This window comes from Chinchilla lanigera, unplaced genomic scaffold (genome assembly GCF_000276665.1).
Source record: "Chinchilla lanigera isolate Chin_1 unplaced genomic scaffold, ChiLan1.0 scaffold00019, whole genome shotgun sequence".
Taxonomy (NCBI): Eukaryota; Metazoa; Chordata; class Mammalia; order Rodentia; family Chinchillidae; genus Chinchilla; species Chinchilla lanigera.
In genome coordinates, this window is record NW_004955420.1 from 11,661,510 (window position 1) to 11,683,157 (window position 21,648).

Genomic DNA, 21,648 nt, shown 5'->3' on the forward strand with positions numbered 1-21,648 from the left:
TTTCAATTTAGACCATTTTTCTGGAGTACTCTTAAAATTGCTGCTTTGAAATTAATAATTTTCCATGATGTCTTGACTTAAGTCATTTTAGTTTTCACTTTTATCTAGCCCACTGTCTTTCTCCACAGGCCATTTTTGAGCTCCCAGAATATGTACTTTGTATTTATTCAGCTCCTATCAAGTGGTTCTGCTTGGTTTGCCATCATCCTTATGGTTGTAACTTGTCTGTTTCTTGATGTTGTGAAGAAGGTATTTGACCGACAGCTCCATCCTACAAGTACTGAAAAGGCACAGGTAAGTGCTAAGCGCTTTGTACTTACTTTTCATCAGGAGTTTTAGTGATCATTGACTGATTTTAATTTGCTTATGTCTGAAAATGGGAAATTACCCATCCCTGTATGAAGTATTTTGCAATGTAAACATTTTAACTACCAATAAATTCTCTAATTTTAAAAATTACATTTTATTTATTGATAAAACTCCAGGTTTAACAAAAGAATCTGAAATAAATTCATGAAATATTTTTTACAGAATAGATTTTTTTGAAAATATATATTTAAATTAATGTTACATATTTAAATTAATGAATATTAAACTACATAATGCCTAAGAATATGATTTGGGGGACAGATAGATCTCATTTCAAATCCCAGCTCTGCCACGTGGCAGCATTGTGACTTTGAATCTCAGTGTCTTTGTTGGTAAAATTATGACAGATGTCTTTCTTTTTTTTTTTTCTTCTTGATGTATTAAATGAAAGAATGTTAAACACAGAGTAGTTGCTCAAGAAATTATAGCTATTCGTTTGACCATGCCTTTTTTGTGTATTCGATTAGTACAGGAGCTAGAAGTCTATATGTATTTGCCCTGTAACTGTACCATAGTAGTGGGTATGGACATTAAAGAATACATTCTCATCATCAGCTTTTATACTCTGGTAAACATTGAGTTTATTAAGTAGTTCTTACCTAGGTTAATTGTTTGTTTGATGCCAAGGATTTTTTTTTTTTTTTTTGATACAGGGTTTCGCTATGCAGTTCAGGCTGGCTTTGCATTCATTCTGTAGCCCAGGCTAGCCTTGAACTCACGTGGTGATCCTCCCCTCTCAACCTCCCATGTGTTGGAATTACAGGCATACACCACTGTGCCCAGCTTTTTTTTTTAAATGTAGTTGTATACTTACCTACAGACAGAAAGATTGGTTCATAAGTATTTAGTAATTTGTATTAGGCTTGCTAAGCAGTACACTGGTTCTGATTTTAGTTGGTCATGTCAGTCAGCATCATTCCTCTACCTTTTACTTACTTTGGTGTTCTGTTTTGTTTTGCTTTTGAGGCAGCATCTTGCTGCCTAGTCAAAGTCACGCCAGTCCTCTGCCTCAGCCTCCCCAGTGCTGAGATGACAAGTGTGCACCACCATGCCCAGTTTATTTGCTTTGGTAATTTAATCCTGGTCAGTAAACATTTTGGCACCATTAAGAAAACATAGGCCTATGAATCCTGACAGATCTGAATGCAAATACTGTTTAACCCAGGATTCACTTGTAAGGTGTAGGTCCCTGACCGAAGTCACTTTGCTAGACTTAGGTTTCCTCCTGTGTAAGAGCAGGGTAATAGTTGGTCCTTGATAAGAAAAGTGTCATCCTAAGTGTGAAGGTGAGGATGTTGCTTTCTGATACAGATCTCCAAAGGGGGAAAAAATGACGATCTTATTGCATCTGTCTTCGTATATATTTGAATCAGTATAGGCTGACTGTTACATATTTTTTAAATCTACATCAGAGAGGTCTGTTTATCTTACTACAAAGAGGCCAACCATGGTGGCGCACACCTGTAATCCCAGCACTCGGGAGGCTGAGCAGAAAGATTGCTGTGAGTTGAAGGCCAGCCTGGGCCATGTGTTGAGTTCAAGCCCACCTTGAATTAGATAGCAAGATTCTGTCTCAAGAAAACAAAAATAAACAAATAAATAAGAAATACAGTAAAAGAATACTAATTTTAACACAGTATGTATTATACTTTTTTAAACCTTGATGGGAAACAGTTTTTCTCCCCTCTTCACCTACATAAATATATTTGATCAAAGTGAATGGCATCGCTTTAAAAATGTAATCCTTTAGCACCTGCCTGGCAAGCGCAAGGCCGTGAGTTCGATTTCTGGTACCAAAAAGAAAAAAAAATGTAATCCTTTACAAAAGTAATCAGATTTACATTATCCTTACAAATTCTGTAGTAGGTGGAGCATTTCCAAATTTAGTTTTCATAAAGGTGTCTGACTGATGTAAAAAGTGATAATACTAGTTCTTATTACATTTTCTAGAGTCTCTTTTTAAATTTTTCCTGGTCCGTGTGAGCAGCACATGGTTCCATCCGTCATGGGGAGTCAGTGCATGCCCATGGTGCATCGTAATTCTTCCTATGTCCCCTCCCTGCCCCTCCCTCTAGTCTCTTTAAAGGGTTTCCTAGGAAATACTTTGTACCTCAAGGTAGGCCCTTAAGAAAAATTTGATAGCACATATATGTATTTTGTTTTTTTAACAGAAGTTAGAAAGGAATTAAAAATAGAATGTGCAGTAAGTCAGACAGCTCACTTGCATGTGAAAGTGTGTAATTTTTTTGGCTCACTAAAGTCATTTCCAAGTGACATAAGGAAAGGTGGATGGCCTCATTCAAGAAGGAAATCTGCACATTCACTCAGAGATCTAGCCTGCTGAGTTGGTTGTTTTGGTGGGGCTTTTTATTTGTTTGCGGGGTGGTTTGTTTGCTTGCTTTTGTCTTTTTAAATTGAAGCAGTACAATTACTCAAATCCTATATGTAACCTTCATCCTTTCCTGCAGGCAGTAATCATTGTTATTTCATTGTTATTTCTACCATCACTTGTGGTTTCCGGTGATGGAGAAACGGTTAGAAAGTTGTCAGTTGTTTACCGAAAGTAGCAAGCAAAACCCTGTCAAAAGAAAAGCTGTCAGCATTTATTCTGATCTCTGTTTTTCTGCAGAATTACAATGTGGTCTTAAGAATGAATGAATTTTTTGATGGAAAAGCCAGTGCCCTGCACATGTCAGTCGTGTGTGTGTACCGTGTATCTGTCCTCCCCGTGAGGGGACAGGTGCTGGCTATGACAGAGCCTGTCCTGCGTCTGTCTCCTAGGTGATGAATGCCACTCACTGACTTGTTGTGTGTCCCATCCCTTTTCTGTCCACTTATAGATGTACTCCAACACAGTCGCTTTCAGTGACGAGTTCATCGCACTGCAGCCTTTGTCCAGGGCAAGGGATCAGCTGAGCAGACTTAGGTAGAGTAGGAGTAGCCCTCGCTCCTCTTCTGCATGCTTGCGGTCGATGACACTGAGATGGGCGGAGGCACGCGTAATGAGCGGGCGCTTTGGTCAGCACAGCTCTGTCTCTGACTGATTTGACCTTTATTAATATGTATGTTAAAACCTAAAAAAAAATTCTTTGAAAATTCAACATAACAGGACAGATCTGTACCTTGTTACGTATTTTTATTCCTCAACTTTTTTCTAGCTAATTCCAGTGCTTCTGCTTGTCATACTCATATTTAAGGCTGCTCCTGCATGTTGAGTAATGAAAGCTGCAGAAAACCCTCATAACATTTACGCTTTGAAGTTGTACTTGGAAGTGAGAGTTACTCATGTTTTGTCTTGCCTGATCTGTGTTGCAGATACTTGTGTGTGTTTGTGTTTGTACACTGCGATGGCTGCCGAGCACCTCGTGTCCCTGCTCCTGCTTAGTGCACCTATAAATTGAATAATATGTTTTACATGTCTTGTACCTTTATCTCCACAGACATAGCAATGCCTTCAGTTTCCACAAAAAATAACCAGCAGTCTAGAGATGTCTTAAATGAAAACTTAAATCCTAGAACATTTGATAATGTACCACAATGGTGTATTAAGTTTAATTCCATTTAATTTTTAAAGAGAAAAAGCAATATAATGAATTTTTTTTAGTTTAGCACTTTTTAATTTCTCACCTTGTTGGTGTCTTACACATCCTTACTCACGTATACTGTGGAATTCATTTGTTTGTTCGTTTGCTATCAGCATCTTACTATGTAGCCCAGGCTGGCCTTGAATTCACCATGTGGCCCAGGCTGGCCTCACATTCACAGCAGTCCTCCTGCCTCAGCCTCCAAAGTGCTGGGATTACAGATGTGTACCACTGCGCTTAGCTTCTTAAATTCTTTTGTATTTTGTGAGGTTTCTGTCTACATTCATTTAATCAAATGGATGGCTTTGACAAGGCACCGCTTAACCTTTTATGTAATACCATGAATTTATAATTTTGAGCCATTTTAAAGTTTTGCCAAACCTCTGGGTTTTTTGATGATAAGATTTTTAAAATTCTTTTTTGAATTACAAAGGTATATAATGATAGCTGAATATGCATATGGGTGTTTAAGTAGTAAACTAAATTTCATGTTAAAGCCAGTGCTAAAATCAAGACACGTAGTGAAGATGCACGTTCCCGTCTGGATGAGTTAAGTATCTACATCCCATTTGTATCCGTGGGTGATTCTCTGAAAACAGCGGCTCTCTCTCACATTACTGAACATTTATTTTACTCTAAGGCAATAAGAGTGCTCATTATTTAAAAGAACACTCTGGGCAGTTCTTTTGTCAGGTGAGAATAACATTTTGCATACTGAATAATATTGTTATGAAATCATATTTTCACATTATGTTACCTTAAATCAAGCCACTCTTTTTGAGCAATACTAGACCTGAAAAGAATGAGGAAAAGAGTTGACAAATCAAAGTGATTCCAAGCTCTCTAATCCTATAGCAGATTAGGAGGTTTAACACGCATCCGTGGAAGAACACAGCAAGAGCAGGATGTATTACTGGCCAGATACCTGTCCTGTGGCCTCCCCGAGTCAGTAGTACAACATAGGTCCAGAGTCAGCGGCTGACCCCACGCCCACGCCACACTTGTCACCACCCCTAGTGGCCTAAGAAACATACTCCCATGTGTGTCCCCCTTTCTGGGCCTGCAGTGTCCTCACTTAAATGATCGTTTTACATACATCCCACAGTCTATTGACTTAATCAACAGCAAAGAAAAACAAAAAGAAGAAATACTTTACCTAACCAAAAGCCAAGTAGAAATTACAGCTGCTCTTCTGAGCAGTGAGCGGCCGTTTGTTCACAGCTACAAGGAGGATGAGGGTCACACACAGCTCTGCGGCTGCATCCTGTGAACCTCGAGGGCATCTCATTTTCTAAATTGGGATCAGCCGACCTGTGGATGCATCCGTGGTAGCTTAAGTAATTTGACAAGAAGGGAGGTTATACAGATTTCAGATATCTTTAAGAGCTTTCAGGTCTTTAATTAGGTTGGTACTTTCTAAGAAGCTTTTGACTGAGAAAGCTCATTTTGAATATTTTCCTTTTTATTATAGGTAGATGTCATATAAACTTAGAGTACTCATGAAACCAGGGAGTTCTACCGTTTCGTTTTTTTTTTTTTTAAATAGAGCTAGTTTTGGTCAGACCTAAAATAGGAAAAACAGATGAGGCAGTATCTATTTTCATTGTGTGAACCTTTTCTCATAACTGAAAGAAAGATTAAAAATAAGGATGGCTGTAGCACATGTTCAGATTAAAGTTCCTTGGGTCTGTAGCCCAAATATTAAAAAAAAAAACGAGATTCTTATAAGTTACTGACCTTCACTAAAAATATGTCTCAAATTAAAGGTAAATTAATTTGTTAACAACTAACCCAAGCCCCTTGTTCTTGTGTCTGACACTTGTACTTTGCTGAACTCCAGCTAGCTGCTACTGAGGCAGAAGGATGAGAGGTGAGAAATTGAACGTTCTTCAGTAAAACGTCTAAATTTTAGTGGCCATGAAGAAATTGAATTTAGTTAACGAAACTTGGTTTCACTTTGGCTGTATGTTTAGTAAGAGCTCTGTGCACTGGGAACTCATGGCTTTCTGTGCTTTGTTGTGTCCTGTTCAGAAGCTCCTGTCGGTCCTGCTTGTCACAGTACGCGAGCCGCTGTGTGAACATTCACTTGTGCATCACAGTTTGTGGACCCAGCTTACTGCTTTGATTCTAATCCTAGGTCGTGCGCAGAGATCTTTCTGTAATGCAAGATTTGTTGCTTTTCTGTTCTTCTAGATGGAAGAGGATGAGGGTTCAGTCAGCTCAGCATATGAATCTGCTGAGAGCCAGCACAGAGGGGAGGACAGTGGGCGCCTGCTAGCTGAGGCGGCAGCCGGCAGGACAGTTGACGCGTGCCCTAGGTAGTACTGCGCCGGGCCTGCTGGGGACTCGCCTGCCGCCCCTGCTGGAGCGTGCCGGAAGACTGGCCCGGCCTGTCCAGCCCCACCCCACTGTTGCCTGTTCCGTGTCTCAGACGCTGTTCTGGTTTAGTTCTTTTCCTTTGTTTTGGTCCTCACATTTTCATATTGTCTATCCCTAAATATCTTACTAATCTTCCTTTCAGATTATAGTAATAAATCATTCTTCACCTCATATTCTAACTTAGTAAGGTATGCTCACAACCTGTTACCTTACATGCAGGAAGGGACTCCCTTTCACACAGTCTGTTGTTTCTGAAATCATTTGCCCTTGGAAGTTGTGTATCATTTTATACATCTGAATGTAGGTAGACACTGAATTGCTTATCTGCATCTGCCTCTTGAGCTGAATACTCAAATGAGTGCTTGGACTTAGTGAGTTTCCATTTATTGATATTTAACAAACTCAATTCTTTTAATAAATGTTTATAGTTTTATTTTTGTAGTAACAATGTGAATTGATAATGGCTTTGTTTATTCCCCTTCTGAGGAATAAACTGTAATCACTTCTAAACCTCACTAGGATATGTGGAATATTTTGACTGGTAGTAATTATGAAGAATAAAACATCCTACCATTAACAGTTAGTTTTGTGTAGGAATGACAAGTGAATTTCCTACCTTTCCAGCCACCCAGACACCATTTACCCTGTCCATTAAATTGGGCGGGAGTTAGTTTTTCACAGATACTAAAACTACTCTTTACCTGAACTGTAGATTCCTGGTCATAATCATATAACCAGCTGAATAAGCACATCATTAAACGAAAAGGAGTCCAGCCTACTCTTTAACTAGGAATAAGCCAGATGGTAGAAACAAACTCACCTGATAAATGCTTATGTTTATTTTCATAGTTGAATTTAGGCAACACATGTAGAAATCTCACTAGCAAGCCCAAAAAGTCAGTGAGGAAGTATTTCTCTTTGTACCTGTCTTCCCGAGTTTCCACATTTCACTCCCTCCATGATTTGTTGTACTTAGGGGAGGGGGAGGAAGGGTCCTTAGTGGACCCTGCCACCAGCAGCGCTCCAGCCATCTGCAGTGCAGTCCAAGTGGACGCTGACTTGCTGTAGGAATTGCATCATTCTCAGCCACAGCTGCACGACAGCATGGTATTTCACTTTGAAAAGAATAACACTTCCATAAACCCAAAGCTGTTTTCTTTCTTTTTTTTTTTTTTTAATTAGAGTTTAAGGCTTTGGTTAAGGCTAGACAAGGCATTTACACTGATCATCTAGTACATAAAACAATTTTAAGGGAAAAACATACTAATACAGGTAACAGTTTTACAGTTTTTATCTTAACCTAAGAAAATTTTATTTGATGGAGTCACATAGGTTAAAATGTAAGACAGTTATCAAACATTTACAAGATTTAAGGAAGGTACTCAGTAAGCAACAGAAAGAACTTCAGAGTATTTGCCGTCATTGATAGGACAAGAATGGAAATAAGAGCAGCGAGCGCAGCCCAGCGTGCTGGTGCACACCTGTACTCCAGGCGCTCAGGAAGCTGAGGCAGGACCAGCCTGGGCTACACAGAGAGTTCAGGGCCAGCCTGAGCTACATAGCGAGACCTTGTCTCAAACGCCCCCACCAAAAAAAAAACAGGGAGCCTAGGTTTATTTCAGAAGGCAAGTTCTGTGAAGACGGTGACTGCTCTCATTGCCATACATAGCCGTGTGAGCTTCCGTGGACGTTTTGCTTGGCAGCCCTCCGACCTCTGAATTATGTGGTGGTTTCTGGGAAGCAAGTGTGGTAGAGAGTGAGGCTTAGCTATAAATCTAAATTTCTGGTAAATTAAAACTTACTTTTGGTTTCACCAGGTAAGCACACTCTAATTAGTTTGCTTTTTTTTCTTTTCTAGTGCTTACAACTAGTCTTTTCCCAGAGCGCTGTGATTCTCTCCCTTCTTTGCGTGAAACAAGACTAAACATCCCGTCCCATTGTCCTGGCAGTGGCAGCTCCGTGTTCTCTGGCTGAGCTCCCGGCTCGTGGGCACTGAGGTCATAGAGGGGCGGTGGGGGGAGCAGTAGCACTTGGAGGTTTGCTGGAGAACAGTGGAGCGTTTTCCGTAGAGAGCTTTCCAGAAACACGGTTAGCCAGCGTTCAGCGTTTTCAGAGCAGCTGGGTAGTTTTGTTTTTGTTTTTCCTATTTAGGAAAAGAAAAGGAAAATAGGTTTCCTTTAGGTCAGAAGGTAATCTGAAGGAGTCATTTCTTTGTAGTATATTTGTCATTTCATGGTGTCCTCCCCACCCCTTCGAGAAAATTCCCTACGGTCAGGTCCAGACCTCTGCACACCCGGTGCTGGTGACCGGGATATCAGCTGATTGAGCAGCAGACCACACGTCAACCCACCAGGAAGAACCAGAGAAGCCCCCGGCCCAGACCTGTCTCTGGTCTGGCTCAGTCCTGCCCAGATAAAAGTACTGCGGGGACAGTTTGTGTCCTTGTTCACAATTTCCTCTGTCGTGGATCAGTACTTATGAATGTAATAAAAATGAGCTATTAGGGAAATGAAATTTTTAAAAGTATGAAGTAACTGAGTTTTTTAAATCATGATGAGATTGAGTAGTTCTGGCAAGTTGTTCTGTAAAATTGCTGTAAAATGCTTTGAACTCTTCTCACAGGCCAGAAACATTTCTTTCATGGGCCAGGTTTACAGATCAGCCCTGAGCCGGCGATCAGAGTGGCTTTTGTGTAAGGGGACAGGTGTGGCAGCTGCTCCCTTAGGCCTAGGCGAGGCTTAGGTGAGCACACACCACACAGTGCCCGGTGCCCCTCGGTTACATCCTCTTCCTTCAGCCCCATCTCCAGTTACTGAAACCCACCCACCCTCCAACATACACGTCAGACGCCATCCTCTTTCATTAGCTCTTCGTGCTCTCCTGCTAGTGCCACCAGTGACACCGGGTTTGAGCTTCCCCTTGTCTTTTCAGAGTGGTCTGTCTCAGACCGTGCTATCAGAGGCAGGATAGTTTGGTAAAGAGTTTGGGGCTCTGGGGTTAAAACTGAAGCTCCAGCTTGAGTGACCTTGAACAAATTCTTGACTTCTGTTTCCTTGTATAAAATGAGGGTGATGATAGTGCCTGTAACATAGGGCTGTTGTGTAAATTTTAAATGAGCTGATCCATGTGAATCCTCCCACGTGTACATAGTAAGCGCTCCACCAATACAGCTGGTGGTGTCACATACTTCTGACCTGTCTCCTCCCACTTCTTTCCTTACCTTGAGGGCGGGCTTGCACTTGCAGGGCACTGGCGCAGACCCTCCCTGCTCAGCAGGATACGTAAGTTGGATTTCAGTACTTGTATCACTTAAAAAGTGATGCTAAGAAGCAGTGAATAGAACACAGAGAGGAAGTGATAACTCACAGTTGAAAGGGATAAGGAAATTTCCTAAACTGGACCTTGATTTAGGAGCACCCATGGGGGCCCTGATTGGTGGCAGCGCTGACCCGCACCCCGCTGGCATGGGTGGGACCAGCACAGGATGCCGAAGTAGGGCAGGAAAGGCAGCCAGGAGCCGGTTCAGAAAGGGCCCGTGCAGCAGGTGGAGGGGTGTGCAGGTCTGGCCATGTGGGAGCGCGGAGTCCGGGTTCCTGCCACAGATGAATGGAAGATTGGGAGAAACTGGAGCCCAGGGCCCCAAAGACGAAGCTGGGAAGCTGATGAAGTCCTGTTACCTAACCCAGCATTTCCCAGGCTGTTCTTCTGAATAGTAATGTTCCTTCTGGTGCAGATCAGTGTTTCCTGGTGCACGGAGGTGGAGAGGGCTACACAGACAATTTGGGGAATTATGGTAGCTCAGGCTTCCCTCAAAGACTGGACACAAACCTGATGTAGTAGCATCTTTTACTTTAAAAGTGTTTAGAGCTTCGCTGAGCTTAGTGCTTCCCGAACTTAACTGACCATAGAGCTTTGTTTTTTTAGTGAGACACCTGTAAACATCTCACAAATCAGTTAAGAAGCAATGCCATACATGACCCTAAAGCAGGGGTGCTTGAAGGAGAGAACACGAGGTTTCATTCTGTCTCACCACTTAGCCAGTCCCACGGCGCTGGTGCACCTTGGCAGCTGCCACGCAGGAGCTGTGCTTCGTCTCGCACTGCTCCGAGCACGAATCTCAAGGGCGCTCACCAGTCGCTGGCCCTCAGAGCCAGATTACTTCCCTCCCACCATGCCATCGCCGTCCATTGTGAGCATCTCCACTCCCGCCCTCTGTCGCCATGCTCCACGTGACATCGGTGATTCCCAACCTCTGTGGAAGAGAAGTTTGTTCTTCCTTTATTCAAAAAATTTGTTACACAAGATGTTACATATATAAAGGAAAATGAGTTAGTCTTGTCTTTTTAAATGACAACCCTTGAAACTGTGGAAGAACTCTTGAATAGCAAAACCAGGGTTGGGATTCATTGACCTGTGGTCAGACCATTTTTATTTCCTCGTTTTAATACAGTGAAAATTGTTAGTAGTATAGAGTTAAGTTGTCTTGCTGGGCGATTTATGCATGAATCAGTATAAATTTTGCATATTTGAGAAGTTAATTGAACTTTAATAGTACTATTTATCAAGTTTAATAAATTTTAATCCATGTTCCACCACGCTGCCTTTAAAAACCAGATAAACTGATTATAGACATGGATGCCACTTAATCCTTGTTTAGCAATGTAGAGCAACCAGTACTTCTTTCAGAAATAACTATGGAGTAGACACGTGTAACGTGCTTAGAGGTAGCTCACAGTAAACACTGCATAAGTGTTTGCTACCATTGTTACTAGTTTATACTCCACACTTCTCAGCTGCCAGACATCTTTAGTGTAACTGCAGGAGCATTTCACACGAAGCAAAACTCCAAGAAGAATTGGAATTAGTTTGAATGGTTGACATAAACCAGTTTGACCATGATAAAAGACTAACATCCTTTGCTAGACTTGTAAATAGGACATTCGGTTTTTAAAATATTTTTACGTGATTATATTCTATGAAAGTGTCATGCATACATACATATTTAGAACACATGCACACTTACATACATTCCTCTTGGTTGTCCAGTGCTTGTTGCCATTATTGTACCTTTTAGAAGTCCAGATCTGTCTGTAACTAACTTCTTTTGCTTCAATCCCCCAGCTTACTGAAACAAATGCAAGTGTCAAGTGCTTGGACTCCATGTGCTGCTTCCCAGGAGAAGCAGCGAGCGCGTCTGTTAGAAGAATGCTGGAGCGAGCGCTAGGAAGGTGCGGCCCCGCTCACCTCAGCAGGTGTGACATTTCTCTAAGTAGCCTTTGCTGCAGATGAGTGTCCTGAACCCGGAGCAGGACGGACCTGCAGCTCTAGATGCCCAGTAAATCAGCAGCCGGTTTTACCAAACTGAAGCGGGAAGTCTCCTGTCTGCTAGCACTCTGGTGGTAGATCTCAGTGTGGGGCTTTGCGGGGGGCTCTTTTACTCACAGAGGAAGAAAAGGCACCTTTGAAGAGACTGCATCCGATGAACAGAGTCCTGTTGACAATCATTCTGAATGTGGTGAATAGGAGTATGTATGTGGTACTTTTTCTTGGTCGGTTGAACTTTCTTTTTTAAATTATACTACTGTTTCATTTTCCGCTGGTATTTCCCCCTGCTTTTTGTCTTTACAAAGCAATCTTCATGTACAGGAAAGTCAGAAGTCCTTGCTTTCTCTATTCTTCGTGTATATTTTCTTACCAGTCATTCGGGGTTCTACACAAAAAGCTGCATTTCTGTGTCCTGCCCCTTTTTAATGTCTGTAATTGTTTTGGAATGAGTTAAGATTTTTAAGTTTCTTTTACTTGGCATTTATTGATTAACTAAATTATAGATCAGAAGAATCTTAGCATTTTTGTCTCCTCCCAAATACATTTCTTCATTGAAACTTATCACAGCTTCCTTTTATGAACCGTAACCAAAAAAAAGACAATTTTTGGTAAATGCCATTTAAAAATCACTTAAAGGTAAATGGATTCATTTCTTCATATGGTTGCCCGAGGTGTATGTCATTATTGAGGGGACACTGCAAAGTAAGTAAACACTTTGCATTTGGTGTTGGTTAGGCGAATGATATCATATTCACAAAACAGAAGCCGTGTTTCCCTGGGGTACGTGGAGGGTTACAGTGGGCGCGGGCTGATGTAGATGACCATTTTCCCGGACCGGTGCCACATTCCGTGCACCACTTTCTGTGCGTACCACTGCTTACAAAGCTTCATTCCTTGAGGCACGGAACACGGAATTTAATCTATTGATAAAAAAATTGTTTTAATGTTTGGTTACCTTTGTGTTTTAAAAAAAGGATGAGTATGATATCATTTGTGTATTAAAATGTGGGTAACTTTTATTGGTGAACTCTTGGGCCTCACTTTACTTTTGGCCATGTCTTTATGGTACAGTTAAGTTGATAAATAGCATTTTTATGTTAACATAATACCTATGGTTTCAATCCCCACTTATTCTGACTTGATTATAACATGTGATTCAAAATAGTTCCATAATACTGTGATACCATTTTGGAGTAAGTTCATCCCACATCAAAGGATTACTGTGCATGGTTAAATTTAATGAGATTTTGTTATGTCTTACACAGTTGTATTATAAAATGCACTATAAAAAAGTAGCTCTTTCATGTACCTAGGCTAGTGAGTTTCCCGTCCCTGGGCTCGTGATGTTCCAGAAGGATCTGACACACCGTGTTGTTTTAGATAACACGGCTTCCCCACACAGTCCAGAATGGGAAACAGACTAAGATACTATGATAAGAACTACAGAATTTTAAAAATTTCTAGTTCAACATCAATTCCTCTTCAATAACAGTGTATATCTTTGCTAATGATTTATTTAAAACCTAGATTAATTTTAAAACAGCCAGGGTGTTTTCGCTTTGTGCGTGCTCCCAGCTCTTTGCTATAAACCACAAGCCTCCGTGCCCCATCACCTCGCAGCGGCTCTCGTTCTGTGGCCGCCCTTGCGAGCCGGCCTGGGCGCTGTTGGCGGCTCTGGAAAACTCCCTTGAGGGGCTCTTGCCATCTCTACTTCTCTTCTCTCGTGTGCCATACTCTTTCTAAGATGTTTTTCTGATAAAATGTTTAACTTAGTAATTAAGTAACGTATCTGGCAGATTATAAATGCCTTTGCAGTGTTGTCCAGCATTACAGGTTACAGTATTAATGACTTTCGTCATTTTTCTCCTTTTTCTGTAGATGATTCTAAAGTCTTTTGAGATCAGTTACTGTTAAAAGTTTCCTAGGGGATAAAATCGTACAGTACACAGGGCTACTTGGTGCTTTTCAAAGGGCTATGTGAACATGTAGTTAGTCGTTCTGGCGTGTAGTCTTGCTTCTGTGTCCTGCAGAAGAGTGTACTTGTGCAGTGTGTTTGGGGTTTGCGTGTTGGTTTTCAAGCAGCCTGTGTCCTGCATTTCTGTTTCGTGTCGAATTGGAGGACGGGACAGATCTGAGACTCCGTGACACGGTGCAGAAGCCCTTGGCTGCTTGTTCTTTTGACATACAGAAGTAATGGGCATCATTGGAGAAATACAACAGGGATTTTATATGACAGATTTCTCTACTGCTTAAATTCTTATCTAGACAAAAAAGTTTTACTTACATTTTAGTATTTGATGTTTTCAAAGGAATATGCCATATTGAAAGCTCAGCTTCCAGGGGAGCAGCACGGTGCTATATAAGGATATGCCATGCTGTACCCTAAAGAGCTGTACTGCAGCAGTGAAGATTTTCTATACATATTGTACTAATAGTACAGTATTCTAATCAAAATGACCTTTGACATAGGACAGAAGGAAGGAGTTAATATACAAGTTCAGGTGTTTAATGTCTGTCAAAAATGATAACAACATTGAGTGCACGTGTGTTCTTTGAAAAGATGAGACATAAAGGAAAACGGAATGAGTTTTCTTCAGCTGGGGAGGTAGCTCAGTAGTGGAGCACTTGTCTCACATACATGAGGTGCTGGGTTCAGTCCCCAGTAGCATCAAAAAAAAGCTTTCTTCAGTGTAAGGAATGGGTGGAAAAGGGAAAAACTAATATAAAATACTAGCAATTTAGACTTTGGCTCCAGATAGGGTGTTTGCAATTAAGTTATAGTTAAAAACATAGTCCCCCCCCCAATACTTACAGTGTACAAATTCTCCATATTCTTATTTTAGTCATTTATTCTACAAATGCTGGGTGCCTGATGCACGCAGGACACAGTTGCAGGTGCTGGAGCGGCAGAAGGGAACAGGCGCGCTGTCCCTGTCCAGGCTGTTCCGGAAGCCAGGGCAGGTAGAGAGCTGTGCAGGCGCTGGGGCTCGCCCGGCTCTGTGGTGTTCCTCATCGCAGACTTGGCCATGGCTGCGCCCTGCGCTGCGTCCAACCTGAATTGCCCCAGACACCGAGGGTCTGTAGAAAACAAGACATTTGGTGAAGAGCCCGTGCGGCCTTCTGAACGCCAGCTCTCTCTGACACCTCTTCAGAGCGTGTGTCCTCCCTTAACGTGAAACACGCTTATCACTGAGTGCTGTTAATTGCATAAGAAAAGCCACCTTTTCCTTGATCTGACGCTGTCCTTGAGCTAGTCTGTTTTAAGCATGGCAAGCTACTTTTGGTCATGTGCTATTTTAGTTTAAATTAGTTGAAGCCAATTTAAATTTACAGCTGCAAATAAAGTACTACCTGTTGGATTGCTTAAGGCCTTTTCGCTCAGATAGTAGTTTACTTTTCCAAACCAGTCAAGGATCATTTTTCCTTAGTTCAGTAAAAGTGCCAGTGCCCTGCAAGTGTCTGTGTTATCTTTGAGTAAACCATTTACTTCATTCAAGCTGATTAGGCTAAAATATCTAGTGCAGAATTTGTAGCTGCAGTATGTGACCAGTAATGTGAACATGCTATTTCATTCCAAGGCTTTTGGTAAGTGGGAATTTTGGTTTATTTGCTTTTTTTTTTTCCCTGTAATGCCAACATATAGCCTAGTTGCTTTTCAGTAAAACTGTATGTGTGTACATCTTTAAAACATACTTCTTTGTGGATCATTAAGATTTTAAAAGCAGCTCATATTTAACTACCTACAGATGATGTTTTAATGCTAAAAAGAATGCCTGAATTTTGGCAAATATTTTTATATGATAACTAGAGCATAATCTTCCGAAGTTTTTGTAAACTGTAAATAGACTGGGCATTCAGTGCTGGTGTGAAGAACTTCTCTTTAGCATTTCAAAATGAATCCGTAATTATTTTAAAACTCATTGTATTTCAGTACTAAGTTTTAAGACTCGGTTTTTTTCTCAATTAAAACATAGGCCCTGGTGAGCCAAACTTTTCTCTTATTGTTACTCTAGATCATGGAGTGCCTCGGATCCTTTCTGTACCAACGACAGGAGCGTCTTGACTCTCTCCACAATGGACTCATCTACTTGCTAACGGGGCAGTAGTGCTTGTAGAGCTATTTCACCTCCTTTGCTCAGATTCAGGGCTGATGGTCCTATAAATGGCCGCTCTAGCTCTGAAGTCACTCTCTGAAATCTCTGGAGTAGTTCGACCCACTCCCATTTTGTTTGACAAACAAACAGAAACGTTAATATGAACCCTTCTCCTCTCCCCTTAATTTGAGTGTGAACATGCCGGAATTCGTGACTAACGAGACAGCATGGTTCTTTCTGTCTGGGTTGTCCCTGTGCATACGGGACTCATAACAGCATTTCGGCGTGTTGCTGAGGCCGCTGTATTTTAATGTCAAGATAGAAAGAGATGACTCCTGCTTATGTGTATTTTTTAGGATCGGATTGGTTATTGACTTATATTTAAATTTGCTTCTGTAAATTATGCTGAGAGTTTGTCTTGAGAACTCTATTTTTTTATTAGAGTTATATTTAAAGCTTTTCGTGGGGAAAATTAATGTGAATATAAGGAATTTTGGTACCTCAGCGACTTGTGTTGTTAATTGATGAGTGCGTTTTCAGTTCACGGAGCAAACTAGGAGAACACATTTCCCCCCGTTACCAACTGCAGCGCCAGGTTTCTCCAGACGCGCTGTGGCCAGCCAGGAAGCCGTGTGCGTGAGGGTGTATCACAGGTGGGCATCAGAAACCAGGGCCCGTCACCAAATTTCAAAGTGATGTTTACTATTTTTTGCCCTAGTATAAAAAGCCTACACTGGGTAGATTAGATAGCATATTATTAATTAAATGTCTTTATCATTGGCTCTTTGGCATGCTTTAACCCGGCTAATACAAATTTGGGTTTTCTCTCTTCCAAAGGCTCTGTTTATAATAGTATTTTATGACACTGTTATAAAATTGAGCTATATCAATAAAAAACCAGTTTGGACAGTATTTATATATTGCAAATAGTTTTAATTATAGAAGTTAAAATGGTTAATTGGATCCATAATCGGAGGGGAGCACCTCTTTGTGACCAACTTAGAATTACTGCTGCCCTTCTGTCAGCTAAATTTTAGGGTAAAGGGCTTCTGTGAAGAATCTTATTTTTCAGTTAGCATATGTTACCTAAATTACTGCAGACTACCGCAGTAAGGTAAATTCTGCCCCGCGTCCCATCACAAGGTATGTGGTCAGGTGTGACTGTGAAATGTAAATGAAACAGAGTCTAAAGTTTTAACAGCAATAAATTAAAATGCGAAGAGTGACGAATCAGGAACATGTCAGTGTAGTTAACTGCTTGCATCTCAAAACTTAATTTCCATCTTGAATTTGGGTTGTCGTTTGTTTTAAGACCTGGAAGTGATCATTAGTTTAAGAATGTTCATCTACTCAGCACATAAGGATCATACACTATAAAAATTGTAAGAGAACAGTTAAATGAAGTTTGGCCCCATTGTCTCTTCGGGATGTGACTCCTTTCTGGAGAGCCGTTGTCCAGCTCTTCATTGCCTTCCCACCTCGTGAGCATAACTTTGAGACTTGGGCTGGTAGGGCGGGACCTAAGACCTTGCCTGTGTTGTTTGCTTGCTTGTATGCCATTTGTCTTTGAGTAATGCACATGCTGCATTATCTGTTCAGGCTAAATATTAATTTTCACAAACAGCTGTTCTTGGATATTCCAGAGTTAGGTTTAGGAAGATCCTTTATTCAGGAAATACATTAGAGGGATAGATAGTACAATATACAATACGTACACTCACTGACACGTGTTCCAGAGGGGAATTAGCGCAGAAATAGTCAGTAGAACAGTTTAGTAGAGGAGAATATGGGATTTGCTTTCTCTTAGTGTCTTCTGAAGTGAACGTGTACAAGGTGACAGCCAGGCATGTAGCCCACACCTGAACCCCCAGCACTCAGGAGGCAAAAGCTGGACAGTCATAAGTTTGAAGCCAGCCTGGACCCCGTAGTAAGACTTCATCTTTAAAAAACGCTGGAAATGCCGTCCAGTGGGCCTGCATCACACCTGCCTTAACAGTGTTCCTGTGCCATCAGGTGAGCCGGCCACCACACCAGAGTCAGCAAGTGGCCTGGGCCAGCTGCAGCAGGAGCCCGCAGGCCTCACAGGCGCAGCGATGTGACGGTCGGAACTCCCCCCCTACCGCTGCAGCTAGACAGGGGAGCTTCTCCCCTGGTGTAGGGCCTCAAGTCCGGGCCTTGCACGTACCGAGCAGGCACTCAACTCCTGAGCTACGTCCCCAGCCCTGTTTATTTAAAAGAAGTTTTTTTAAACAGACAGGTGAGGCTGTGAGTCAGTGGGGGGGGCTTGCAGAGTGCGCGAGGCCCCGCGCTCAGTCCCCAGCGCCGAAATCGGTCACTGACGCGCTCCAGGCCCCTCCTGCTTTACTGCTCAAAACTTCACTGTCTTGTCCTTTTAGGAGAAGGATTTTCTTTTACTCACGAAAGGAACACTGCAGTTTACAAACCTTCCATAGTTTTCTAGTACTCATATCCATGTTACAAAACTTTACTCCATGATCAGTAGTCACAGAAAAGTTCTCTTTTTTGCATTATTTCTTTCAAATTCTTTGGAGAGTACATGCTGGTAACCAACTTCTATCTGCCAGAACCAGAGTAAGGCGCTCCGGGTGTCACTGCCAGATACGCAGTGCTCTCGCATCTGTGAGCCCCACTCGCTTGCCTTCGCCAGTGGGAGGGCTGGGGCACTGCGAGATAAGAACCCCAAGTTTGTGTCCGCAGCTGCCCGTGCCCTGCTGCAGGCAGGTGACTCAGCATCCTGCTCAGCTCCGGCCGCGTGGGCCCGTCTGGGAGGAGAGCTGCTCCGCCAGGCTTTGCTTGCGGCTGAGGGGGAATTCGGGGCCTGAGGTTCTTAACTGCGCCCCGCGGCTCGGACAGCTGTGGTGTCCGCCCGACCCTCGCTGTCTGAGTAGCAAATGAGAACGGGCAGCCCCCCAGGGAACGGTGTGCTCTCAGCCCTGTTAGTTCCAACACTGAGCTCACTTCCACTGCAGAAGGGGTGGAATTGAACTTGTCTGGTGAGCTTGAGACCCCGGCAGGCAGCAGTAAAGGCCACTAAAACCTAGCGAGGAGCAGAAGTTGTTACAGTTCATACTGTGAACATCCAGGGGCTGAGGGAAAGGAGGAATCTTTCGTGTTTGTGGTTTCCCTGTAAAAGCCAATCATTACAGGGAATTTTTTCAAAGGCAGGTACCGATAAGACTAATGAACCAAAGAGTTTTATGTAGAACATGTTTATTAATTTTAGTCCCCCTTTATGGACATTTTTATTTCTATCTTAAAATGAGTCATCTATTTTCATAAAAATAAAGCATTAAAATGCTGTTTGATATGTAAGATAACCTGAATGATACTCCTATAAAAACAGGTGATGACTGATGATGTGTTTGTAATAATGGTGATAGATTTTTATGAACAATGACTAGCTGGAGGTATGTAGCAATACTTAGTTAAAACTTTGGACCTCAGATACTGTGGCTGTCTAACCTAACCCTTTAAAAATTCTCTGCATTGTCAGTAACTGTAGTATACTTAATGTACAGTGCTCAGTATTTTTTTAAAGTTTATGAAGTTATATTTATCAAATAAAATTTTTCCTACATAACAAAGTGTTTCTGTGTTATTTAAGTATTTTAAACTCTACTTATTGTAACAAGCTCTGCCACAGATTTACTGCAGTACCCCAGGAATATATTTGTGCCTTTCACTAATTGCATTTTTTAAGGTATAAGTTTTTGGAATGTCCCAATTCTATAAATCATCAATATAGCTCCTAGAATAGGTCCCCACAGAAATGCACCAGCAGCAAAGACCAACGCACTTCAACGAGAAACGGCACCATCCATGGAGCAGCAGCCGAGCCACTTTGGAATTTGAAAATGCTCTGTAGAGGGTGTGCTGTTCAAAGTTAAGCTGCTAACGCGTGCGTCACACAGTGTAATTCTCGAGGTGGGTCTGGACGAGGCGGCTCACCGCAGCATCTTTTGTATTTGAAGAGTTGAGTGCTTGGACTGTCTTTAGGGTGACTGCTAAGTTCTAATGCACAAAAATGGAGCATGAGAAACCGTGTTCTTACTGAAGAAGAAATTCAGGGTAGAGAAACCCCAGAACAGAGCTGTTGCGGTTTCACGGTGAAGAGCGCACGGCAGGACCCGGAGGTGGGGCGAGGTTCTCCGCCTCTGGAGAGGCTGTTCCTGGATGCTGCAGCGCCTCCTGACGGGTCAGGTTTTCATAGCAGGCACTGTCAGGTAAAGTGGTTTGTATTCAGCTGGGGCATGTAGACTGGAAAGGGCACAGATTTTAGAGTTGCCGTTCAGTCATTTTTGACATCTGTATAATTTGTATAACCCGTAATAAAATGTTTTTTCAATTCCAGGAAATTCCCTGCTGCCTCTGTCCGGTGCATTCATCCCCCTGTCCCTGCCATTTCTCTCATTTCTGTTGTCCTGTATTCATTTTTGGCCGGGAATTCCACACACATGGAGTTGTACAGTGCGCCCTTTCTCTTTCTCATGCCTGGCTGCTCAGCCTCTGTGCGGCCTCTGCCACCGCGAAAGGTGCCAGTTTCCCTACCTTCCTCCGCCGAGGGCACCCTCGCTCGCTGGCCGTTGCGCTAGTGAAATGCCTCGGGTGTTGTGTACATACTTGCTCCTTTCTCCTTGACTAGGAGTGGAGTTGCTGTACACTAGGTACGTTCGTGTTTATGAGAAATCGCCAGCGTGTCTTCCGAACTGGCAGTGCGGACCACTTCACCCCCCGCCAGCAGTTACGAGACTTTCACTTTGGACACTATTTAGTGTCTTTAATTTTAACCACTCTGATGGATGTGAAATAGACATCATCTCACTGTGCTTGTAATTTGTGTGATGAGTAATGTTTAACCTCTTTTCATACACTCACTGGTGATGTTTTCTTCTGAAATGTTTAAATCTCCTTTGTTTGGTTTTTTTGAGACAGGGTCTCACACTATGTAGCCCAGGCTGGCCTTGAACTCATAATGATCCTCCTACCTCAGCCTCCTGGGTGCTAGGATTACAGACATGCCACCACGTCTGACTGTGGTCATTTTCTCATTAGCCTATGGCAGGAGTCATTTCTTACAGATACAGTATTGCTAGCACTTCGGCCAGTCTGTGGCGGCCTCTTCGGGTTTTTGGGGGGGCGGGGGGGTTGGTTTTTTTTTCCGGTATCGGGAACCGAACTCATGACCTTGCGCTTGCCAGGCAGGCGCTTTGCCGCTGAGCTAAATCCCCAGCCCCAACTCTTCGTTTTCTTAATGGTGACATGGGGAGGTAGAAGTGTTTTATCTCGGTAGTCATTTTCTTAGATCCTGTTGAGAGCAAATTGACCATATGAATATGGGTCTTTCATGAACTCTTCATTCACTGACCCTTGCACTAGTAGCACATTGCCTTGATTCCTCCAGCTTTACAATGCAGCAGGTGCCCCACCACGGAGCTGCAACCCCAGCCCCACAAATACAATTTTTAAAATATCTCCCCTTTTCCTGAGATAATCAAATGTGTAGTTTGGTTTTTGTGTTGGTTTTCTTGTACTGGGGATTTCCTCTTTTTTTGTCTTTGAGACAGGGTCTTGCTATGCAGTGCAGGCTGGCCTTGAGCTCACTTTGTAGCCCAGGCTGGTCTCGAACTCAATGATCCTCCTGCCTCAGCCTCCCGAGTGCTGGAATTACAGGTGTGCGCCATCATGCCCGGCGTATGCTGGGGATTGATCCCAAGTCCTTCATACTGAGCTGTATCTACAGCCCGCTTTTTAAATTTTGAAATGGGGTTTATTTTGCCCATGCTGTGCTGGAACTTGCAGTCCTCCTGCCTCAGCCCCCTGAATGCTGGATTAGGCATGTGCCATCATGCCTGGTTTCACGTGGGTTTTTTAAGGTA

General features: G+C 42.5%; 1 protein-coding gene and 2 long non-coding RNA genes across 10 annotated transcripts in view; 1 reads left to right on the top strand and 2 right to left on the bottom strand.

Moving 5' to 3' along the window:
- The window catches only part of Atp11b (ATPase, class VI, type 11B), a gene marked incomplete at its 5' end in the record, with an annotated part of 92,898 nt that extends 72,771 nt beyond the window's left edge, over positions 1-20,127 (top strand). Inside the window, 4 exon segments of one of the 8 annotated variants that reach the window (XM_013513430.1) lie at positions 129-294; positions 3,210-3,295; positions 11,454-11,584; positions 15,671-15,758. In XM_013513430.1, coding sequence (XP_013368884.1) covers positions 129-294; positions 3,210-3,295; positions 11,454-11,556 — 355 coding nt within the window. 8 annotated transcript variants of the gene reach the window in all.
- LOC102024682 lies at positions 7,149-8,221 on the bottom strand. Its single transcript, XR_001233716.1, has 2 exons — positions 8,135-8,221; positions 7,149-7,447 (listed from the first exon to the last, which is right to left on the bottom strand). It is a non-coding gene; the product is annotated as an uncharacterized LOC102024682 (long non-coding RNA).
- LOC106148360 lies at positions 9,171-11,447 on the bottom strand. Its single transcript, XR_001233718.1, has 2 exons — positions 11,356-11,447; positions 9,171-10,584 (listed from the first exon to the last, which is right to left on the bottom strand). It is a non-coding gene; the product is annotated as an uncharacterized LOC106148360 (long non-coding RNA).
- Positions 20,128-21,648: the final 1,521 nt, after the last annotated feature.